This window comes from Sminthopsis crassicaudata, chromosome 4 (genome assembly GCF_048593235.1).
Source record: "Sminthopsis crassicaudata isolate SCR6 chromosome 4, ASM4859323v1, whole genome shotgun sequence".
Classification (NCBI taxonomy): domain Eukaryota; kingdom Metazoa; phylum Chordata; class Mammalia; order Dasyuromorphia; family Dasyuridae; genus Sminthopsis; species Sminthopsis crassicaudata.
Window position 1 is genome coordinate 327,286,496 of NC_133620.1, and position 21,987 is coordinate 327,308,482.

Below are 21,987 nucleotides of genomic sequence, written 5' to 3' on the forward strand. Positions count from 1 at the left end.
ATTACTATTTCTGAACCACTAAAAAGTGCCTAAAGGTGAATAATATCCATTGAGGCTGGAAAGATAGAATGGCAACAGATTTCTCCTTCACATAACTGCAAAAGAGATTCTTATGAAAATTTGTCTGTGAAACTCCAACTATTCAACCAATTCCAATGTCTTCCTATAGCCTCTTCATTAAAGATCAACTCTCTTGGCTGGTGTTTTTTAAGTCCAGTGCAATTGGAATGGACAAAAACTTGAGGCAGAGAGACTTATTAGGAAACCAATGTAATATTCTAGGCAGGTATTATGAAGGTTTGACCTACATGGAAAGCTGAAGGAATAAAGAGAGGAGGTTAGATATGAAAGATGTTGTGCTGGTAGAAAAGAAGAGGTTTGGTAACAACTTGAATACACAAGGTGAGGAAGTACAAAAAGATAATGATAAACCTAAATTTATGAATGGAGTTGAGGGAAAAGAAATGTGTTCTGTTTTAGACATGCAGAATCTAAGATGTCTCAGAGGCATCCAGTTTAAAACATCTAATAGGAAGCTGGTGATGTGAAATTTAAGTTCAGGGAACAGATTAGATTCAATGATTTCAATTCATCAAGAACAGTTTAGTGCTGCCTAATTATCTCTTTATTTATCTAGGGCCTCAGCTCCCTACTAGCTACTTTAGTCCTGTCTTTTACAACTCCAAAATAAATCTACATGGCAAAGAAAACAAGTAAAAGAAGATTAAATCAGCTCTGCCTTTTCTCAGTCATCAGTTAACATTTTTCCTTCTATTCAGAGCAGTAATTTTTATCTCAATTTTACTCTTCTCTATCCCCAGTGTAAATTTCAAAATATATCTTTTGACTTTCCTAACTTTCCTCACTAGCATCAACTCATTCTCTCTTGTAGCACTTTTATTTCTGTCTAAATTGTAAATGAGTACAAATTATTCATACCTAATAGCTTCTTTTCCTAGAAATTCTGAAGAAACAGGTTCAATAATCTCACTAAAACCAGGATTCCCATTAATATTGTTCTCAGATAGCTCTTTATAATTTCTTTTGTTCTTTGACCAATATGATGGCTTCAAAAAATATAAAGATGATCTTCGTAGTCCAAATTCACCTGAAAAGACAAAAACCCGATTTTTCCAAAACATATTACAATTATTGTTATCTAGTGTGTGAATTACAGGTAATGGCAGCCATGAGAAACTTAGAACAACTTAGAACCTAAAACCATAAAACCTAAAATTCAAAGCAAAGATAAAATATTCAGTGGAATTCCAAAAGTCTCTTTTCTTTTTAATCTAGCTTACAAATAATGTATACATTTGTTTTATCTTCTGGAAAAATGTTTAAGAGCCCAAATTATTCTATCTTTGACATAATCTATTATTTTTTAAAAGCTTTTTTTAAATTTTATTTTATTTTATTTTTCCTGAGGCTGGGGTTAAGTGGCACAGCTAGGAAGTGTTAAGTGTCTGAGACCAAATTTGAACTCGGGTCCTCCTGAATTCAAGGCTGGTGCTCTATCCACTGCGCCACCTAGCTGCCCCCGACATAATCTATTATTTGCAGTGACTCATGCATAAAAATAAAAAGTTAAATCAATAGAATGACTATTCTAATTCTATTCTAAAAGGGGGCTCTTCTCTTAAAAAAAAGCTTTGTTTTAAAACACACATATATATTATAAATACACACACACACATATCTACATATATTCTAAAGATGTCCTTATTATCTATAACCTACATACCTGGAATGACTTGATCAAGATAAACAGCTAAGAGGATGTAAAATACACTATTGAGTACCAGCATTATAATGGCAATGATAAGAGGATAAGGACCTTTGATCAAGTTGGAAAACAAAGCACCTTCATCTAAATCTTCTAGATACATGACCTGAAAAGAATTAAATTGAATTTTGAGATCATTTTAAAATAAATACATAGTAAGAGGCTTCAAAACTTTCAGAGTAAGCATTTCTCTAGGGGGAAAAAAAAAGGAAAGAATCATTAGAGAGGGAAATACTGAAGATTAAAGTGATTTAATGGAGACAATCTATCAGAGAAAGAAAACAACCTCTTCATTGGAGATTGGAGCATTGATTCTTTATTAGGACTACAAGCTTAGTTTTAACATTTGTCTCTGTAAAAATATAACCCCATTTTAAAACAATCTGATATATTTTTTAAAATTGTCTTAAAGTTTTAACTACAACATCTAAAATAAATTCTGAAAAAAAATTTAAATCACCACTACAGCAATGATAATCTATACTTTATAAAAAATTAATATTCCTGACAGGAATAAAAGAATGAACTTTTGATTTTTTTTTCCAGTAAAGATTATATTATGCAAAGAGGATAAAAGAGGCTCTCACTCTTGTTTTGCTATTTGTATCTCTAAAGCATTAGCGCAATGCTTTGCACATAATAAATTTATAAATAAATGCTTTAATTAGACATTCTTATAATAAGGTAGGGTTTAATAAGTTATGGAAAACTATAAGAATATAAATTACATCATAATTAATATGTAGCTTGAATTACTACTTTTTCATATTCAAAAATTTAGCATTTGCAACAAATCCAAACTTTTCCAGTGTTATATAAAACTTCTCTTGAGTTATGAAAAGAGAAGATTCAACAAAAGTACAGTTAATTTACTCACCTGTGCAATACCAATTAAAAATGTACACTGACAGAAGGGGCTGAAGAGCCATACTAAAGACTTCGGGAAATCCTCCAGCAAAACAATCAAAAGGCCCACAAATCCAAATGCCACTGTGGCTAAAAATTCAACTATTCCCACGTGTTTTGATTTTTTAAAAAGGGGTGTAAGCATTAAGGCAAAGAAAACCTAAAAAAAAATTAAAGTTAATAAATTAATTTTAATTTAAAATTATCATCTAAAATAAAATCAGTATTAAGCACTTGAGTAAAACATTTTAATTTTCACAGACCATCTTATGTACAGTAAATTCAAAGAAACTTACAGACTCAAAATGTCCAAATATTAAAAGATATATAAGAGATTTGAAACTATATCCATGTTCTTTATTCATATAAATGTGTATATATGAGGGGATCTGTAACTATTTACTAAATATTTACTTTGCAATAATTTTGAGAAACACTAAAGAATTGTTTTCAAGCTATAATATGCTTTTATATGGTTTCAGCAAAAAGTGACCAACCAATAAATTCAGAAACTGATACATCTTCAATACCAGGAATATCTTCAAATTAGTATTTAATGGAATAAAAATACATACATAATTAACTGAGGAAAGAGAGGAGAGTTTGGAATTCTAATTTCATCAACGTGGGGAACACATTATGGAAACTTCTCCACCAATGCGGAAGGACAATTAGAGGCTAGATGACTTCCTAAATGTAATACAGCTAACTGACCCAAACTAGCTTTCTTTCAACTAATATCCATAATTTTGAAGTTAAATACTTACTGAAGATAATCCATACAGGAAAAAAAGAAGAAATATCACAAAACAGCTACTTTGAGGAAATAATGAAGAAGCTGTTGCAATGACTGCCATGAGAAGGGACATAATAAAAATCAAACTTGTATATAATAGAACCCAAGAAAGCCTAAAAGAGAAAATACAAATACAATTAGATCTAGTATACAAGCCTGGAATCATAAGAATCCATATTATCAAACTGTTTTAGTGTCTTAATTATTTTCAAAAGATATTTAAATAATTTCCTCATCTACCTGTAAAAAACATTACTAATGTGTTAAAATTTGTACAGGTCATAAACAATACAACTGTGATATTAAAATAGATAACAAAATTAGAAATTTTGTTAAATATAAAAATAAAATTACTTTCTTTCAATTAGATAAATATAGCTATTATTATCTTTACAAATCATAAAGAATTATAATAATGCCAGCTAATGATATTTTTAAGTTACAGCAACTGATGGTAAAAGGCTATTCTAAAGAGCAACTACACAGAATTGCAATCAAACTGTCATAAAATATAAAATAATAAAGTCAGGGGCAGCTAGTTAGTGTAGTGGATAGAACACCAGCCCTGAAGTCAGTAAGACCTGAGCTCAAATTTGGCCTCAGACACTTAACACTTCCTGGCTGTGTGACCCTGGACAAGACCCCAACTGCCTCAGCAAATAATAATAATAATAAAGTCAGTGTGACACTTTTCTCTAGAACATGTGGTAAAAGTCACACTTATGTAAAAACCCTCCATCATCAAAGCATGGGAACACCATAATATCTATTGCAAAATTAGCCAAATCCAACCTCAGTTGTATAAAACTCACAGTTCAGTGTAAAAGCTGAATTATTTAGTGTGGTTTTTAAATTTTTACATTCTGCCAATTTACTATAAATTTACAATTTGTTTTTGGGATGTCTAATACCATGATTTTTCAGGAAGGAAAAAAGGTGACAAGATCAAGTGACTTGCTAAAATCTATAAAAGTGTTATGAGTAGTTTTTAAAAACAACAACAAATAAAAATAATAATAAAGGTAATTTTCAAATTCCAGTAGACTTAAAAACTTTTTTCAAAATTCTCCCAAAAATAATGAGATTAAAAAATAGAGAACATGGAGTATTTATGACAGATATTCTTTTTTATAAAAGAGGTATAAAGCTAGCTTCTGTGTAACTGAACAGGTTTATAAACTATGGTCTAATATCAATTTGCTTATTTACACTTTTTCTTCCATGCAAAATGCCTATTACCCAGTAGAAAAATCGGGTTCAATATAACTCATCAGAATCTTAAATTAGCATGTTCATATTGTAATTTTTATCTTTCACATTAAATATGCAAGTCTTTTTATTAATCACTGTAAAGACACTAACGTACCAAAATTAAATAGAAATTTCACTAAACTGAATTTGCAGCTATGGATCAAATAAGAACAAAAATTCTTTATGTGATTTCTTGTAATATTTGCATTTACTACATTTTAATTTCTCAATGTTACTCTGAATACCTGGGAAGAAAAGTCCATATTCTACTATACAATGAAAACCATTTTTAAAGTACATAAATCCTGGTATTTAGGAAACAACTGCTTTCTAGCTTCTCAAGAATTAAATTTCTTAACTACACCCAGAGAAGGAACACTGGGAAGTGAATGTAAATTGTTAGCACTACTGTCTATCTACCCAGGTTACTTATACCTTCAGAATCTAATACTTAATGTGCAACAAGAAAATGGTATTTACACACATATATTGTATCTAGGTTATATTGTAACACATGTAAAATGTATGGGATTGCCTGTCATTGGGGGGAGGAGGGAGTGGAGGGAGGGGGGGATAATTTGGAAAAATGAATACAAGGGATAATATTGTTAAAAAAAATTCTAAATAAAAAAAAGAATTAAATTTCTGATCTAAAATTTTTACATAGATTACACAGATTACATACATACAATGAAAATGAATTTAGCATTAATAGCTCAATTAATTATATAAAATTTATGACTGGTCTTAAGTTCCATGATGGCAAATAGAACAAATAATAAAACTAAAACAATATTGATAGCAAAAAATCAGCCTTTGATTTGCATTTAAAATTATCAATCACCAACTGTAAGAGAGCAGTGAAGTGTCTATACTGTATACCAACATCCCAAAGATGTATGTCATCTTTATTTATATTTTTACTCATCTTTAAATGCCAGTTGTACCCAACCAGCAAATCCATAAGAACAATGTAGAGGGAGAGAGAGGTGAGAAAGAAAGGGGAGAGAGAGAGGAAGCAAAAGTGTACATTCAGGCTGAGCCAATGGAGCAAATCATCTAGCAGAGATGCTGTGCAATATGAAAGGCAATGCAGGGACATTACAAAAAGAAGACAATTTGCCTTAGCCACATTTATTCCCTATTTTTACAGAATGGATAGATTAGCAGGCAGGATCATATTATTCTATGTTAGTAAAAAACTAAATTTAGAATTCTGAATATTTGGGTTGAAATCTCACTTCTGACATTTCTTAGGCATTTGATCATGGGCATCATTTAGCCTAAGTCTAAGATGCATCATCTGTAAAATGAGTAAGTTGTACGAAATGGCTTTATCAGATCCTTTCCAATATTCATACATTCTAAGAAATGAGGAAATTTACCATTTTAAAATTTAAAGTTAGTGTACACCGCTATGATCAGTCATTCTCATTCCCATTTATCTATAATCCACTGCTCTTACACAATGTATTATCTGCATCACACAGAATTTGGAGGAAAATTTGGAGATTAGCAAATTCATTTTCAACATCATGTCACCTTGCCAGAAACGTAAATGAAATAAATGCATTTTTTATTAATGACATACAAACAATTGTCTGAATATGATTTGATATTATCAAATTAATCTCTAATACTGAAGAAACAAACATGAAAAAGTAAAGCTAAACAAATTAGCATTTAAAATTAATGATAATTTATAAATGTTATTAATTACAACACAAAGTTAAAAACATTAAAAAGGAACATACCAAAAAGCAGTATCATGGAGCCCCACTATCTTTAAAAACTCTTTCAACTTTTTTTCTTTTTCAGCCACAATATGAATTGCCAAAAAGTATCCAAAAGGGGAAAAAGCTATAACTAGGTAAATTAAAATTACTCCTCGAGGAAAGTTATCTATTTCTATAACAGCAGTTTCTCCCATGACAACTGCTTTAGTAGACTCCAATTCTTCCCAGGCTGAATAATTGGTCTTTATCTATAAAAGAAAATAAAATTGTCTTTTAGTCAATTTGGTTTCTAACAGATGTCCCTAAGAAAAATAAAGAAAAGCTGTAAAATAATTAGCTAATTAAGAATTTAACAAACTTAGAACATACAAATGAATTAAATAAAATGAATAACCCTGATGTCATTCTACCAAAAAGAAAAAAAATTCCTTACTATAGCATAACAAGAATCATCAGGCCTTACACTGAAATTAGAAAAGGATTGCTGGAAACAAATTTTAATAGAAAATTACACAATATTTGTCTAAAAGTTATATATCAGACCTTTTAAAGAAAAATTAATATACTAAAATACAGACACATAGGAAAAAGAGACATATTTTATTTATAAATATTTATTAATTATAATTATTTATTTATTTATAAAATATAGACACATAGAAAAACATTTGTTGAACTGAATTTTTGGTCTTTTTTTTTAATGACAAAATCTATTTTCTCTTCTCCTCCTTCTCCTAATTAGGAAAAAAAGACAAAAAACCCTTGTAGAAAATATAAATAGTCAAGCAAAATTAATTCATCCTTTGGTCCTATATATATATATATGCATATATATATATATATATATATACACACATATACATACACACACACATTGCATTGAGTGGAATTTTTAAGTCTTTCAAAGTTATTTGTCTTTACAATATTATTGTTACTGTATAATTTTTAATTTCAAAACATATACATGAATAAATTTTCAACAATGACCCTTGCAAAATCTTGTGTTCCATATTTCCCCCCTTACTCCCAACCTCTTTCCCTAGATGACAAATAATCCAATATATGTTAAACATGTTTTTAAATGTATTAAATCCAATATATGTATAAATATTTATACAATTATCATGCAGCATAATAAAAATCATATCAAAAAGGAAAAAAAACGATTAAAAAAACAACAAAAAAGAGTGAAAATATTATGTTGTGATCCACACTCAGTTCCCACAGTCCTCTTCTCTTATAGATGGAGATCTTCATCACAAGATCATTGGAAGTGGCCTCAATAATCTCAATGTTGAAAAGAGCCACATCCATCAGAATTGATTATCATATAATCTTCTTGTTACCATGTACAATGATCTCCTGATTCTGCTCATTTCACTTAGTATCAGTTCTTTTAAGTCTCTCCAAGACTCTCTGAAATCATCCTGCTGATTATTTCCTATAGAACACTTATAAACATATACATAACTTATTCAGCTATTTTCCAATTAATGGGCATCCATTCAGTTTCCAAATTCTTACCACTATGAAAAGGGCTGCCACAAACATTTTTGCACAGGTAGGTCCCTTTCCCTCCTCTATGATCTCTTTGGGATACAGGCCCAGTAGAAATACTGCTGGATCAAAGGGTATGCACATTTTGATAGCCCGTTGGGCATAGTTCCAAAATAGTTGGATCAGTTAACAATTCCACAATATATTAGTGTCCCAGTTGTCCCATATCCCCTCCAACAATCATCATTATCTTTTCCTGTCATCTTAGCCAAACTGAGAGGTGTATAGTGATACCTCAGAGTTCTCTTAATTTGTATTTCTCTAATCACAGTGATTTATAGCACTTTTTCATATGATTAAAAATGGTGTCAATTTTTTCATCTGAAAATGGTATGTTCATATCCTTTGACTATCAATTAGAGAATGGCTTGAATTTTTATAAATATGAGTCAAATCTCTTATATATTTTAGAAATAAGGCTTTTATCAGAATTCTTGAATGTAAAAATGTTTTCCCAGTTTATTTTATTTCCCTGCTAATCTTATCTGCATTGGTTTTGCTTCTAATTTGATGAAAGTATTGATTTTTAAATTTTTTTAAATTTAATATAATCAAAATTGTCTATTTTGTGTTCAATAATGTATTCCAATTCTTCTTTGGCCACAAATTCCTTCCTTCTCCAGAAATCTGAGAAGTAAACTATCTTTTGTTCTTCTAATTTTTTTTATAACACTCTTTAGGTCTAAAACATGAACTCATTTCAACCTTATCTTGGTATAGTGTGTTAGGTGTAGGTCAATGACTAGCTTCTGCCATACTAGTTTCCAATTTTCCCAGCAGTTTTTGTCAAATACTGAGTTCTTATCCCAAAATCTGGGGTCTTTGGGTTTGTCAAACACTGAATTACTGTAGTCATTGATTATTTTATCTTGTGAAGCTAATCTATTACACTGATTAATTACTCTATTCCTTAGCCAGTACCAAATGGTTTTGATGACCACTGCTTGCTTCATAATAGTGTTTCAGATCTGGTACATCTAAGTCACCTTCATTTGCATTTCTCTTCATTAATTCCTTTGGATTTTTTGACCTTTTGTTCTTCCAGATGAACTTTGTTATTATTTTTTCTAGATCTGTAAAATAATTTCTTGGGAATTTCATTGATATGGCACTGAATAAATAGATTAATTTAGATAGTATTATCGTTTTTATTATATTCACTTGACCTGCCCCTGAGCATTTGATATTTTTCTAACTGTTTAGATCTGACTTTGTGAGGAAAGTTTTGTAATCGTGTTCATATAGGTCCTGACTTTGCCTTGGCAGAAAGACTCCCAAATATTTTATATTATTGGTAATATAAAATAATTTATATTATTTTAAATGGAATTTCTCTTTGTATCGCTTGCTCCTGAACTTTATTGGCAATATATAAAAATGCTAATTGTTTATGTGTATTTCGTATCCTGCAACTTTGCTAAAGTTGTGAGTGGCTTCTAGTAGTTTTTTAGTTGATTCTTTAGGGTTCTCTAAACGTACCATCATATCATTTGCAAAGAGTGATAATTTGGTTTCCTCATTACCTACTCTAATTCCTTTAATCTCTTTTTCTTCTCTTACTATCAAAGCTAATATTTCTAATACAATATTGAATAGTAATGATGATAGTGGGCAATCTTTCACCCCTTATCTTATTGGGAATGGTTCTAGTTTGTCCCCATTACATATGATGCTTGATGATTATTTTAAATAGATACTACTGATCATTTTAAGGAAAACTTCATTTATTCCTATACACTCTAGTGTTTTGAATAGGAATGGGTGTTAGATTTTGTCAAATGCTTTTTCTGCATCTATTGAGATAATCATATAATTTTTGTTAGGTTGGTTATTGATATAGTCAGTTATGCTAATAGTTTTCCTAATATTGAACCAGCCCTGCATTCCTGATATAAATCCTACTTGGTCATGGTATATTATCCCAGGGATGATTTTCTGTAATCTCTTTGCTGATATTCTATTTAAGATTTTTGCATCAATATTCATTAGGGAAATTGGACTATAATTTTCTTTCTCTTTTTTTTGACCCTACCTGATTTAAGCATCAGCACCATATCTGTGTTATAAAAGGAATTTGGCAAAACTCCTTCTTTCCCTACTTTTCCTATTTTTTCAAATAGTTTGCATAGTATTGGATTAATTGTTCTTTAAATGTTTGGCAGAATTCACTTGTAAATCCTTCTTGCCCTGGAGATTTTTTCTTACTGAGTTGATTAATAGCTCATGTAATTTCTTTTTGAAAATTTGACTATTTGAGTAATTTATTTCCTCCTCTGTTAATCTGGGCAATCTATAGTTTTCTAGTTATTCCTCTATTTCACTCAGATTAACAGATTTATTAACACATATTTGGGCAAAATAACTCCTAATTATTGATGTAATTTCCTCTTCATTGGTAAAAAGTTCTTCCTTTTTATTTTTGATATTAACAATTTGATTTTCTTCTTTCCTTGTACAAATCAAATTAACTAAAGGTTTATCTAGATTTTTCATAAAACCAATTCTTAGTTTTGTTTATTAATTTAATAGTTTTCTTACTTTGAATTTTATTAATCTCCCCTTGTATTTTCAAAATTTCAAACTTGGTATTTAATTAGGGATTTTAAATTTGTCTTTTCTAGATTTTTTAGTTGCATTTCCAGTTCATTGATCTTCTCTTTCCCTATTTTATGCATATAAAGCATCTAGATATAAAACTTTACCAAAGAAAAGCTTTAGCTGCATCACATAAATTTTAGTATGTTGTCTCATTCTTGTCATTTTCTTTGATGAAATTATTGATTGTGTCTATGATTTGTTGTTTCACCCACTAATTCTTTAGGATCAGATTATTTAGTTTCCAATTAGTTTTTGGTCTCTTTTCCCCTGGCCTTTTATTGCATGTAATTTTTATTGCATCAAGATCTGAAAAATATGCATTTACTATTTCTGCCTTTCTGCATTTGAATTTGAAGTTTTTAATGCCCTAATATATGGTCAATTTTTGAATAGGTCACTTGTAAAGTTCTGCTGTCTCTAAAATTATGGATCGTTTCCTGGGAGGAGATCTCCTGGGGAGCTTCTGGGGAGGCAGCCTTGGCTTTAGTTCCATATTGTGTCCTTCAATGTTTTGAATCTTTTCCTGTCTTGAATCTCTCCAGCCAACTTCAGTCTCTAGCTCCCTCTGAATTCAAAGCCTCTAGTCAGCATGAAGGTAGAATCTCAAATTCTCCTTCCTCCTGAATCCTGGCTTTGAATCTCCTCGAGCTTCCCTGAAGTTCTCCCAGAAAGTCTTTCCCTTGACTCACTCCAGACTCTTCTTCCACTCTTAACTTCTTCCAGACTGACTTTGGCTCCTTTTATCCTCCCAGAGAATGGGCTTGTGGGTACTTCAAAGGTGTAAACTTCTTTAAAGGTGCAAACTCCCCCCCCCCCCAAGTCCAAAGGTGTAAACTCCTTTTAAAGGTGTGAACTTCTTTAAAGGTTTGAACTAAAGTGTGAACTCTGAGCTAGAGAATTGTTAAGTACCATGCTAAATTAGACAACCAAGTTAGCACCTAGTAATCCTAACAGTTACTGTTCTGTCAAGAAAAAAGTATATTCCTATCTGTCTCCATTCAATTTTCTCCAAATATTTATCATATCTAACTTTTCTAGAATTCTATTTACCTCCTTTACTTCTTTCTTTTTTTTTTATTTTGTGGTTCTATTTGCTTAGTTCTGAAAGAACAAAGTTGAAATCCCTCACTAGAACACTTTTGCTGTCTAATTCTTCTTGAAGATCTCTTAACTTCTCCAGTAGGAATTTGTATGCTATACTACTTGGTGCATATAAAGTATTGATATTACTTCATTATCTATAGTACCTTTTAGTAGGATGTAGTTTCCTTCCTTATCTCTTTTGATTAGACCTATTTTTGCTTTTGCTTTATCTGAGATCAGGATCACTACCCCCCCCCCTTTTTTTTTTTTACTTCAGCCCAAGCATAATAGATTCTGCTCCAACCTTTTACCTTTACTCTAAATGTATCATTCTGTTTTAAATGTGTCTCTGATATACAACAAATTGTAGGAGTCTGGCTTTTAATCCAGTCTGCTATATGCTTCCATTTTAGGAGAATTCATCCCATTCACATTCACAGTTATAATTACTAACTCTATATTTCCTGCCATCTTGTTTTCCTCCAGTTATATTTTTCTCTTTCCTTTTCACTTTTCCCTTCTCCCCAGTATTTTGCTTCTGACCAAAAAACTCTCCTCCCTCAAAAAACTCTCCCCTTTTATAACCCTTCCCTTTTACTTCTTAGAAGTACTTAGCCTCCCCCTTTTCTTTCCTCTTTCCCCTCCTACTTCCCTATAAGGAGAGACAAGCTACTCTGTGAAGCTAAATGTGTCTGATATTCTCTCTTTGAGCCAAATCTGATGAGAGTAAGAGTCACACAATGTTCATCCCCCTCCCTTCTCAATTGTAATAGTTTTTTTTTTTTTTTTTGGCTTCTTCGTGAGATGTAATTTTAATGTTTCTTTTCCAAACTCTCTTGCAAAATTTTTCATTTCCATTATCCATTTTTCTTCTCTTTTAAGATCCTTTTAGAATTCTTCCAAGAGAATCTTGTGAGATGGGGACCAACTCATATCACCCTTTGGGGCTTCATCTGGAGACCATTTGCCTTCAGTGTCCTCAGAGTTTGAGATCTGTTCCTCTCTTTCTCCATAAAAGCTATGTATGGTCAGGGCTCTTTTTGATTTTTTGCTCATTTTTAAAGGCTGAGGTCTGCTCTTAGGGCAAAGGGTAGATTGTCCCAAGCATTCTCTACAGGTGACAGCTGCTTTTCCCTGCTCTAGGCTGGTCATGCTGACTTCTTTCTTGTGCTAGGTAGGCTTGTCCAGGTACTCCATTTTTCTGGGGTTCAGAGGCTCACTATTTACCTTTTATTTGCTTTGGATATCTCACAACTAGTCTGCTAATCCACTGGCTTGTAACCAAGACAGAGTAGCCAAAGAGTCTCCCAGTAAATTCCCCAGAACGGGGATGTAGTCTTTTCTGAGGATCTTCCAAAGAATTTTCTTCTGGAAATTTGTTACATTCCAAATATTTGTGGATTCTGTCACTCCAAAACCCATTCAGAGGTTTGACCTGGTTTTGATCTGAGGTATACTGGGAAGAGCTCAAATAAAGGTTCTATTCTCTGCCATCTTGTCTCCGCTCCCCTGTATAAATTATTCTTGTGGTTCTGTTCACTTCATTCTATGTCATCTTTTCTTTGAAACCATCTCTTATTTTTCCTTAGAGCACAGTTTTCCATTACATTCATATACCACAATTTGTTTATTCCCAAACTGACAAATAGCCTGTTACTCTCCAGTTCTTTACAATTACAAAAAGTGTTTTTGTACATATACATCCTTTTCTACTTTCTTTTTGGAGTCTAGAATTAATAGTATTATTGAGTCAAAAGGCATACAGAGTTTAGTACCTTTGGACGAACAATTTCAAATTACTTTCCAGAATGGCTGGACCAACTGACAGTTCCACCAACAGCATATTAATGTGTTTTCTCACAGCCTCTCTAATACCTGTCTCCCTGTCATTTTTTGTCTCCCTTGCCAACCTTATGGTTGGGAGGTGAAACTTTAATTATTTTAATCTGTATTTCTTTAATTATTAGAGACTTGGATAATTTTTTTTCATATGTCTATTGAAAGCTTGGATTTCATCCAAAAACTGTCTATTTTGTTATTTATCTAGGAAATGACTTATTCTTATAAATTTGAATTAATTCCCTCTGAGTTTTACCTGCTTCCATTCTAATTTTCACTGCATTTAGCTTTGTTTGTGACAAAAACTTTTTCATTTTATGTAAGCAAAACTGTTCATGTTCTCTTCCATGATCTTCTTTTGGTTATGAACTCTTTCCATAGTCACAGATTTGCTCCTTGAAATTATTTATAATGTCACCCTTTAAGCCCAGATTATGTTTTAATTGAAGTTTCTCTTAATAAATGCTATGAAAAATTGGTCTTGTCATTTAACAGTCCTCAACACTCAATAACTAGTTTTTGCCAAATTGCTGTTGAACTGAATCTAAGAAATTCAAATTACAAAAAAAAATCTTCAATTTTTGTTTCCATGAAATATTCTTTTAATTAAAATCCTTGTTATATTTAATAAAGAAATATATTTAAACTTGATTATATTAAAAAGTTTTAACTTCAGTTTTCACAACTGAAATTACTGTTATTTAGAATCTTATATCAAATTTAAAGCCCCTAAAAGAAGAGGCCAGAATCTGGTTGTCCATCTCAAAATAAAGCTTACTTATAGCCTGATTAAAATTACTAGGCAAAACACCAAAATGAAATTGAGAAAAATGAATAAAGTAAAGCAAGGAGAAAAAACAATGTCATGGAACATAGGTAAAAAACTGCTATTTAACACAAAATGAGTTCTGATCAGAGTCACCTCAATCTAGTCTATAAATCTCCATATTAAGGTTTTCTTGATATTTGGCATTCCATTAGTATATGTATATAAGTGTATTTGTGTAGAAATAAACATATACATACATACAGAAATTGATTCTTTGTAAAACACACACATACTACTTTAAAGAATTATATCAACTATTTAAGCTAATCATTAAAAAAAATACATATAGAACTTTAATAAATATTATTTATAGAAATTATACCAAAAATGGATTGCTAAAATCCCCATAACAACAGAAATTTAATTAAAATTAGATCTTCAAAGTTTAGATCTCTGTATTATAAAGCTTAACTTTTTATTTCTTACCCTACTCTAAATCCAACACAGCTACTAATATGATTAAAATTGTGTATTTTTTTTACAAGTTAGCAGGTTTGCAAAGAATATAACAATTCATAAAACATTATTTCCTATGACTATTTTTTCATATTTACCTGTATAATTGCAGCATCAATGGAGGTTTGTAAAGCTATGAACCCTGAGTGCCAATATAGAGCAGCCTCACATGACTTTGAACAACCAGCTATAAAGGAAACAAAAGGCATACACAATTTTGCAAAATGACATTAACACTCCTCTCTAAAGACAACATAAATATGAATGATACATAAACTAATGACATATGGTATATGCTAATCATCAGAATGAACACATGCTATCAGGAAAAATCACAATTCAATTATACTTCATTCTGTGAGATTCTGTTCTCTGACTCTCATCAATCCATGGATAAATCCATGACAAAGGTTTAGTTAATTCATAAACTGTAGGCTTTCTTTTAGGTTATCCAATATCTTTGGGGAATAAGTACAAGATTCATCTAGGCTGCCCCTCTATTATCCCTTGGCTCTTGCTACAAGCCTAGTTCACCTTCTCTAATAAATGGTTCCTTGACAATATTAATTTATTTCAGTTCTTGTAAGGCAATTCATATTTCGTAATATAATACAGTCTACTCACACACAATTATGATTACTGAAACAATATATTTACCAACTTCTATTAGTCAGAGAAAACAAACTGTTATTGTTCTAAAATATATGGCTTTTTAATCATTCAATTTATTTGTCTTGGTAAATATCTACATGCAATAGGATATTAAAAGTCATATCAATTAGTACACATAGAAGTAAAACTGAAAATGAAGTTATGCAAAAAAGTAATTTTCTTTTATCAATTAAATTTGCCACAATCCTTATCAGCTTTAAAGTGCCTACAAACAAAAGAACAAGTTTCTGCTTTTCACAATGTACTGCTGAGCAAATAAACTTGGCTGACTCAATATGTCATGGGATTATGTATTTGGGAGGCAAAGAGGCACCATAAAGGTCATCTAGACCAATGATCACATTATATAGATGAGGAAACTTGAGATCCAAAGGAGAAATAATGATTTTAATTGGCAAAGAAAACTTGGAAGGGACTGCATATAGAAATATATCACAAATGTTTCCATATCATAATATATTAATATGTTTTAATATAGAATGCTCAATATGGTTTACTTAATAATTTCAAACATGGATCAAAACCATAAGAAACTTATTTGATACAACTCTCATAAACTTGACTGGGGATACTTACCTCTGGAATTCATGTAGACAGAAGATACTGGAATCATATCAGGAAAAAAACGCAGTTCATAGGACATGAAATCTTTGAAAACCACACCCACAAAACTGGTAGGCTTAGAAAGACTGGCTTCTTGCAATTCTCTCTCATTTGCAAACTTTTCAGTAATTATGACTATAAAAATGTTATAAATATAGTTATCATTCACAAACTAGAATGAGTAAAACACAGAAGTCCAATGTTTACACATTTTAACAAACATTTATAAAACTTTGTTTTCAGTGCTCTTTGAAATTAACAAATTCCTAAAAATTCAAATAGCATAGCGTTCTAATAAATTCTGAAATTCCTATAGTGCTTTTCTTCCAAAGGCATAAAAATGTCTAATAATAAATACTTCCAATGATAAATCTAATTTCTCTTTCAGGTTCCAGTTCTTAACTGAAAGATAGAGGAGGGCTATTTATAATTTAAATATTGTTTCTTAATTAAACATGAGAAGACTACAGACAATAATGAAATTAAAAGAATGAAAAGCAATGAAATTCAATCTCAAAGCAGACCTAACTCCTTGAAAAATGAAGATTCTATACAGTTGCCAATACATAAGTTACAGTTATCTTGATTAAATCTTCATACAAGTTAACAGCTGAAGAGAAATTATTTGCAACAGAAATTACTGATGTTACCATTTAAACCCAATATTTCTTGGTATCTTGATAGATTTATTTTCAAACATTTAATCTTCTTTTCTGAATTTTCTACATACCATTCACATTTCTCTAAGTTAGACACAACTTTAAAAAAGATCTAAATAATGTTGAAAAAAAAATAAGGAAAATTCTCAAAACTTGTAAATGTTTTACTTCTCTACATTCAAATACTAGTTTGATGATTACATTTTAGCAAAAATATTATGTAATTTAGGTACAAATAGAAATAGTCATTCCTCCTATTTAAAGAAGTTATCTTAGAACTTCTTCTTCTTTTTTTTTTTTTTGTATTTTTTCTAGTTGTCCCAGAATCAGAGCTTTAGAAAGGAAAAAGGTCTAGGAGGTGATTTAGTCCAAGACCGTATTTTACAAATGAGGTGAATGAGGTCCACAGAAGTTCTGTGACTTGTTCAAAATACTGATACAAGGATACAAGGATAAGTCCATTGTCATTTTGCACTGTATCACATGACCTTTTTTCATTTCTTGAGTTCCTCATAATTCTAATTATTGTGCCAAAATCCCACCTTTCCCAGCCCAGTATTCACACACTTTATAAGCATTCTTTCATCATTTACATTTTTAATAAAAAATATTATTAGGCTCAGGGGGAAAAAAACTTTAATAAAATTAGCTAATTGTTCATTTTTTTATGATTTTTCTCCTCCAAAAATAAAAAACTCCTACTTGTATTAATTCAATTTCTAGGCTTTTTTAAACTTTCAATTGTTAATCTCTCCCTAGATTTTCTGAATTTCTTTTCTAGTGTTTATTTTTTTAAAATGTGTACACTTTATAGCTTTTTGTGTTTTTTTTTAATTTGATAAATGATCTTTTCATTAGTCTGTTTTTCTACTTTTGCAGCATCTCAGAATTTCTGGTCTATCTCATTGTTGTTACTATCTTTAATGAAATGATCTATTCCTTTCTATTCTTTATTCTTTTACTTCCCATTTCTCTGGGATGAAATTATTCAATCTCCAACTAATTCTTAACGCTTTTTTTCAGGAGTTTTTTATTTAATATAATTTTACTGTTATGATAAAGGATGCAATTAATATTTTGATAAATCTTTAAAAGTACCTTGAAAAGCTAATTTATATACATTTATACACACATATATACATGTTTACATATATTCCTTTCTATCTCATAAGAAGAGCCAGAATTATATCACATCTAACTTTTAAAAAAAATTATGTTTTTGTTTATTTTTTCTTAAATTTATCTACAACTGAAAAGGGTACAATGCAGTACCTGCATTACTCTCAATTTGTTTCCTATTTCTCTAATATGTCTCTTTTTAAATTTATTTAGCTATTCTTTCTAAGAAATTAAAATTAATGACATTTAATACATACATACTAAATACAGAAATTAATTCATTGTTTGTGGCACCTATCACCAGGCTTAGGATTTGTTTTGTTTATGACTCATTCTTTCATGAATATATTCTCCCTCTCATACCCCAAACCTTTTCCCCTATTGCTGTTTCTTTCTATTTCCTGGATGAATTAAATATATTCTTATCTGAAAATTTCTTTGTTCTCTTTTCTGATCAGGTTAGATGAAAGTGAAGATCAGGTGATGCCTCTTCCCTCCATTATTTCCAATTTGCCATTTCAGTTGTCACTGATAGTTTTTGGAATAAAAACTTTCATTAAGTTATGTAATCATAAAACATGATATGATTCATACTGGTCTGCCATACCAGTAATTCAAGAAAACAATAAGCTAGCCTCTGGCCAAAACTCAGCAACAACCAAAGACCTATATATTTAGCACTGCAGCTTCTCCAAAAGCATAATGCTTATCTCATTTCTCTGATCTCAAACTGAGAGTTAGATGGCTTTATTTTCTAAGCTACAGCTATAACTATCATATTTTGCTCTACATATAGTTACTAATTAATAATACTTAAAACATTTTATCACTTTATATATTAAGGTATCACTAGATTAGAATACAAATGTGAACTAGTAAATAGTTATTTCATGAATTACTTATTTTGTAAGAGGTATCAAGGCAAATATAATTAGAGAAAATTATTAATTTAAGTATTTTCTCAAATGTTAAATATATCAGTCAGCAAAAATGCAAGTTTTGTCGAAATAACCAATAAGAGCCACTCGAACCATTTAAATTATGCCATAATTATTATAAATCCACAAATTTCATTAAAGAAAAAAAATTATCACATAAAGAATTGCATTAATAATTCTGTACAGTCAGCATATTAGTCATCTAAGAAACTACCACATGAAGCTAGAAAAATACATATATAGGCTCACAATACCATCAGGAAGATAATGCGAAGACACTATATTCATGATGTTTCTTGTAACATTAGTCACTGGAGCATATGCGATAATGAAGTCAGACAGGACAGATTTATCCAAAGGGTCAAGTTCTGTATCAGGTACTTCTGCATACTTCTTATTTGGATGCATCATGCTTATTAATATTAACCAAAATAAAAAAAATAGTGGAAAAATAATTTCCTGCAATTAAAAAGAAACAATGTGATTGAAATTAGAGAATTTTGAATTAGCTACCTAAAGCAACTTTCTAAATATATTATATGGTCCTTCCTTTGCCTTCAATATCATAAAAAATATTTTAAAATCTAAAGCCTTGGGTAAATGAAGATGATGCTTGAACTAATACCACTGTATCTCATAACTATTACTGTACCTAAATATACTTAATGAACCAGTAATAAATACAACTATGAAGAAGTGTGTGTGTGTGTGTGTGTGTGTGTGTGTGTGTGTGTGTGTGTGTGTGTAACTTACAAAGTTAGAGTACAACAAAATGCATCAACAACCATTATGTGTCTGGCACTGATGAAACAAAAAAACAAACCCTCTGTCTTAAAAAGTTTACATTCTATTGGTAATGACAACAAATACATAAAAGTATATACAGAACACAACGTATTACAAAGTAATACGAGAAGACCGTATATAAGAAAACCAGTTTGAAATGTCCCAATAGGCACTCTGTGAAACAAAACAAGTTCTGGGAAGTCTGAGATTGGATATATAAATAAAGCATTATGTGCAGAAATCATTGAACCCAACAGTTAGTTGGTCAGTTCAAAAAGAAAAATTACATACATAAAGGGAAGAAGCCAAAAGAAGAGAAATGTTTTTAGAATATACACCATTGGGGAAGTCTGATGATTCAGTAAATGAGAAGGAATAGCTAAGCAAGTTGAAAAATGAAGAGAGTAGTGTCATGAAAATCGATAAAAGTTAAAAGTATAGGAAAGAAAAGGTTAAAAGCAACCGTATCAAATGCTACAGAAGGAACTAGAAGCATGAGGACTGAGAAAATACCATTGGATATTACAATGAACATATCATTAGAAACCCTGGAGAGAATAAAGAAAGTTTGAATAAAATACTGAGGACCATAATACAGAATCAATGAGAAAGGAATAAAAGGATTGCTTTATGCAGTGAAAGTCCAGTTAATATTAGAAACAAATTTATATGGAACTTAATCACCATGGATGCCATTTCTGCCAAGATTATTTCACCACACATGAGTAGAAGAAGAAGAAAATGATGAAAATAATTCAGGATTAGGGTGTGGCAAGATATGATTGGTAATAGGTCAAAAGGGCAAGGATTTTTTTTTTCTTTGAGGCAGTTGGAGGTAAGTGGCTTGCCCACCACTAGGTGCCCACACATCGGAAGTGTTAAATGTCGGAGACTGACTGAATTTGAACTCAGGTCCTCTTGACTCCAGAGCTGGTGCTCTAAACATTGTATCATCTAGCTGCCTCTGAGGAAAAGGAATTTAAGAGGAGAATATAATTGTTTAACTATAAGGTTAAGATTAAGTCATGCCTCAGGAAAATATTGAGAAATGGAAGGACTGAAGATCGTGGCAAAATTGGTTTAGGAAAAGTGAGCTTATATTTAAAAATTAGGGAGACAAACCACTATACTTTTCAGTGAAGAAAGATAATGCTGTTTTCTGGTAGCAACACAGCTGTCATGATCACAAAGACTGGAAAAATTGGTCCTAGCACCAGCTAGGCCTTCAAGGACAAGTAGGGTCTTAAAGCTCAAAGCTACAGCTATGGAGGAAAAAGTGGACAGTTCCATGAACAATTAAAATTTAGCAGGAAAAAGAAGATTATAATACCGTTACTATATGTACTGTGGAAAAAGTGGCTCAAATTATCTTCCCCAGAGACTGCCTTCAGTAAGTTTCTTGAATCTGACAGCTTCCAGCAAGCCTCTTTACCTCCCTTGCCTTAATATCCCTTACCAACACTTCATTAATTTTCCCTGGCATGTCTGTATACTAATCTTCCCTCCTCAGAAACATTTTAAGACATGCTGAGTCTACCTTGTTCTGCATCAGTCAGTCTGCTATAAATGATTTCTTGCAAACTGCAAGACTACCTGTAGCTTCTAGCATCACTCGGAATCTCTCTCTCTCTCTCTCTCTCTCTCTCTTTGGAGGGGGAGGGGCTCTTATCAATATAAAAAAGACTCAGCTGCTGAAGACAGAGGACTCCACTGTCTTAAAAAAGTTCTCCTCCCTACATGGCCCACTACAGATTTCTTTGAGTTAGCGAAACTAGTTACCCTTGGACAATAACTCCCTTATCTACCTCCTGTTAAGTAATAATATCCATTTTTCTCCAGTAAGCACACTATTTTTTTCTATAACCACTTATATTTTAAACTACACTTCTTTGTTTCACACAATACTTTTGAATACTTAGCTTATGAATGATGCCCTAAAAATATGTATATAAGGAAATTCTTACATCAGATTCATTGTAGATGCCATCCATTTTCATATCTATCCCAATCAGCTAAAAGAAGTGGCTACCTCCTTCACTCTTAATTGACATCTTAGTATTATAATCTATCTCCAACCTTAAGAACTCAGATTGGTGAATACTAACCCTCATAGATCCCCCAAAGAATTATAAGAATTAAAATTAAAACAATTTTTATTCTGGGAGTAGTGGCACTTATTAAAAATTTTGAGAGTTATAAAAGTTTTTTATTATTAAAGATTGTTATTAGCAAACTAATTATATAATTGCTTGGATCTTGTTCAATCTTAGTAAACCAGAATAAATACAAATATTGTTCACCACCCTCACTATGTATTTTAAGGCTCATTTAATGGATAAGATAAAAATGGCCATAATGAACAGGAGAAAATTT

The 21,987-nt window shown here is 31.0% G+C and overlaps 1 protein-coding gene across 4 annotated transcripts in view; it reads right to left on the minus strand.

Annotated features, from left to right (window-relative positions):
* ABCA5 (ATP binding cassette subfamily A member 5) overlaps positions 1 to 21,987 on the minus strand; it is a 116,191-nt gene that overhangs the window by 74,576 nt on the left and 19,628 nt on the right. For all 4 annotated transcript variants that reach the window (XM_074260624.1, XM_074260623.1, XM_074260621.1 and 1 more), the window contains exons 3-10: positions 19,083 to 19,287; positions 16,086 to 16,247; positions 14,936 to 15,024; positions 6,494 to 6,723; positions 3,460 to 3,601; positions 2,664 to 2,852; positions 1,745 to 1,892; positions 940 to 1,108 (exon numbers count right to left, since the gene is read on the minus strand). In XM_074260624.1, the coding sequence (XP_074116725.1) occupies positions 940 to 1,108; positions 1,745 to 1,892; positions 2,664 to 2,852; positions 3,460 to 3,601; positions 6,494 to 6,723; positions 14,936 to 15,024; positions 16,086 to 16,247; positions 19,083 to 19,287 (1,334 nt within the window). The remainder of the gene's footprint in view (positions 1 to 939; positions 1,109 to 1,744; positions 1,893 to 2,663; positions 2,853 to 3,459; positions 3,602 to 6,493; positions 6,724 to 14,935; positions 15,025 to 16,085; positions 16,248 to 19,082; positions 19,288 to 21,987) is intronic.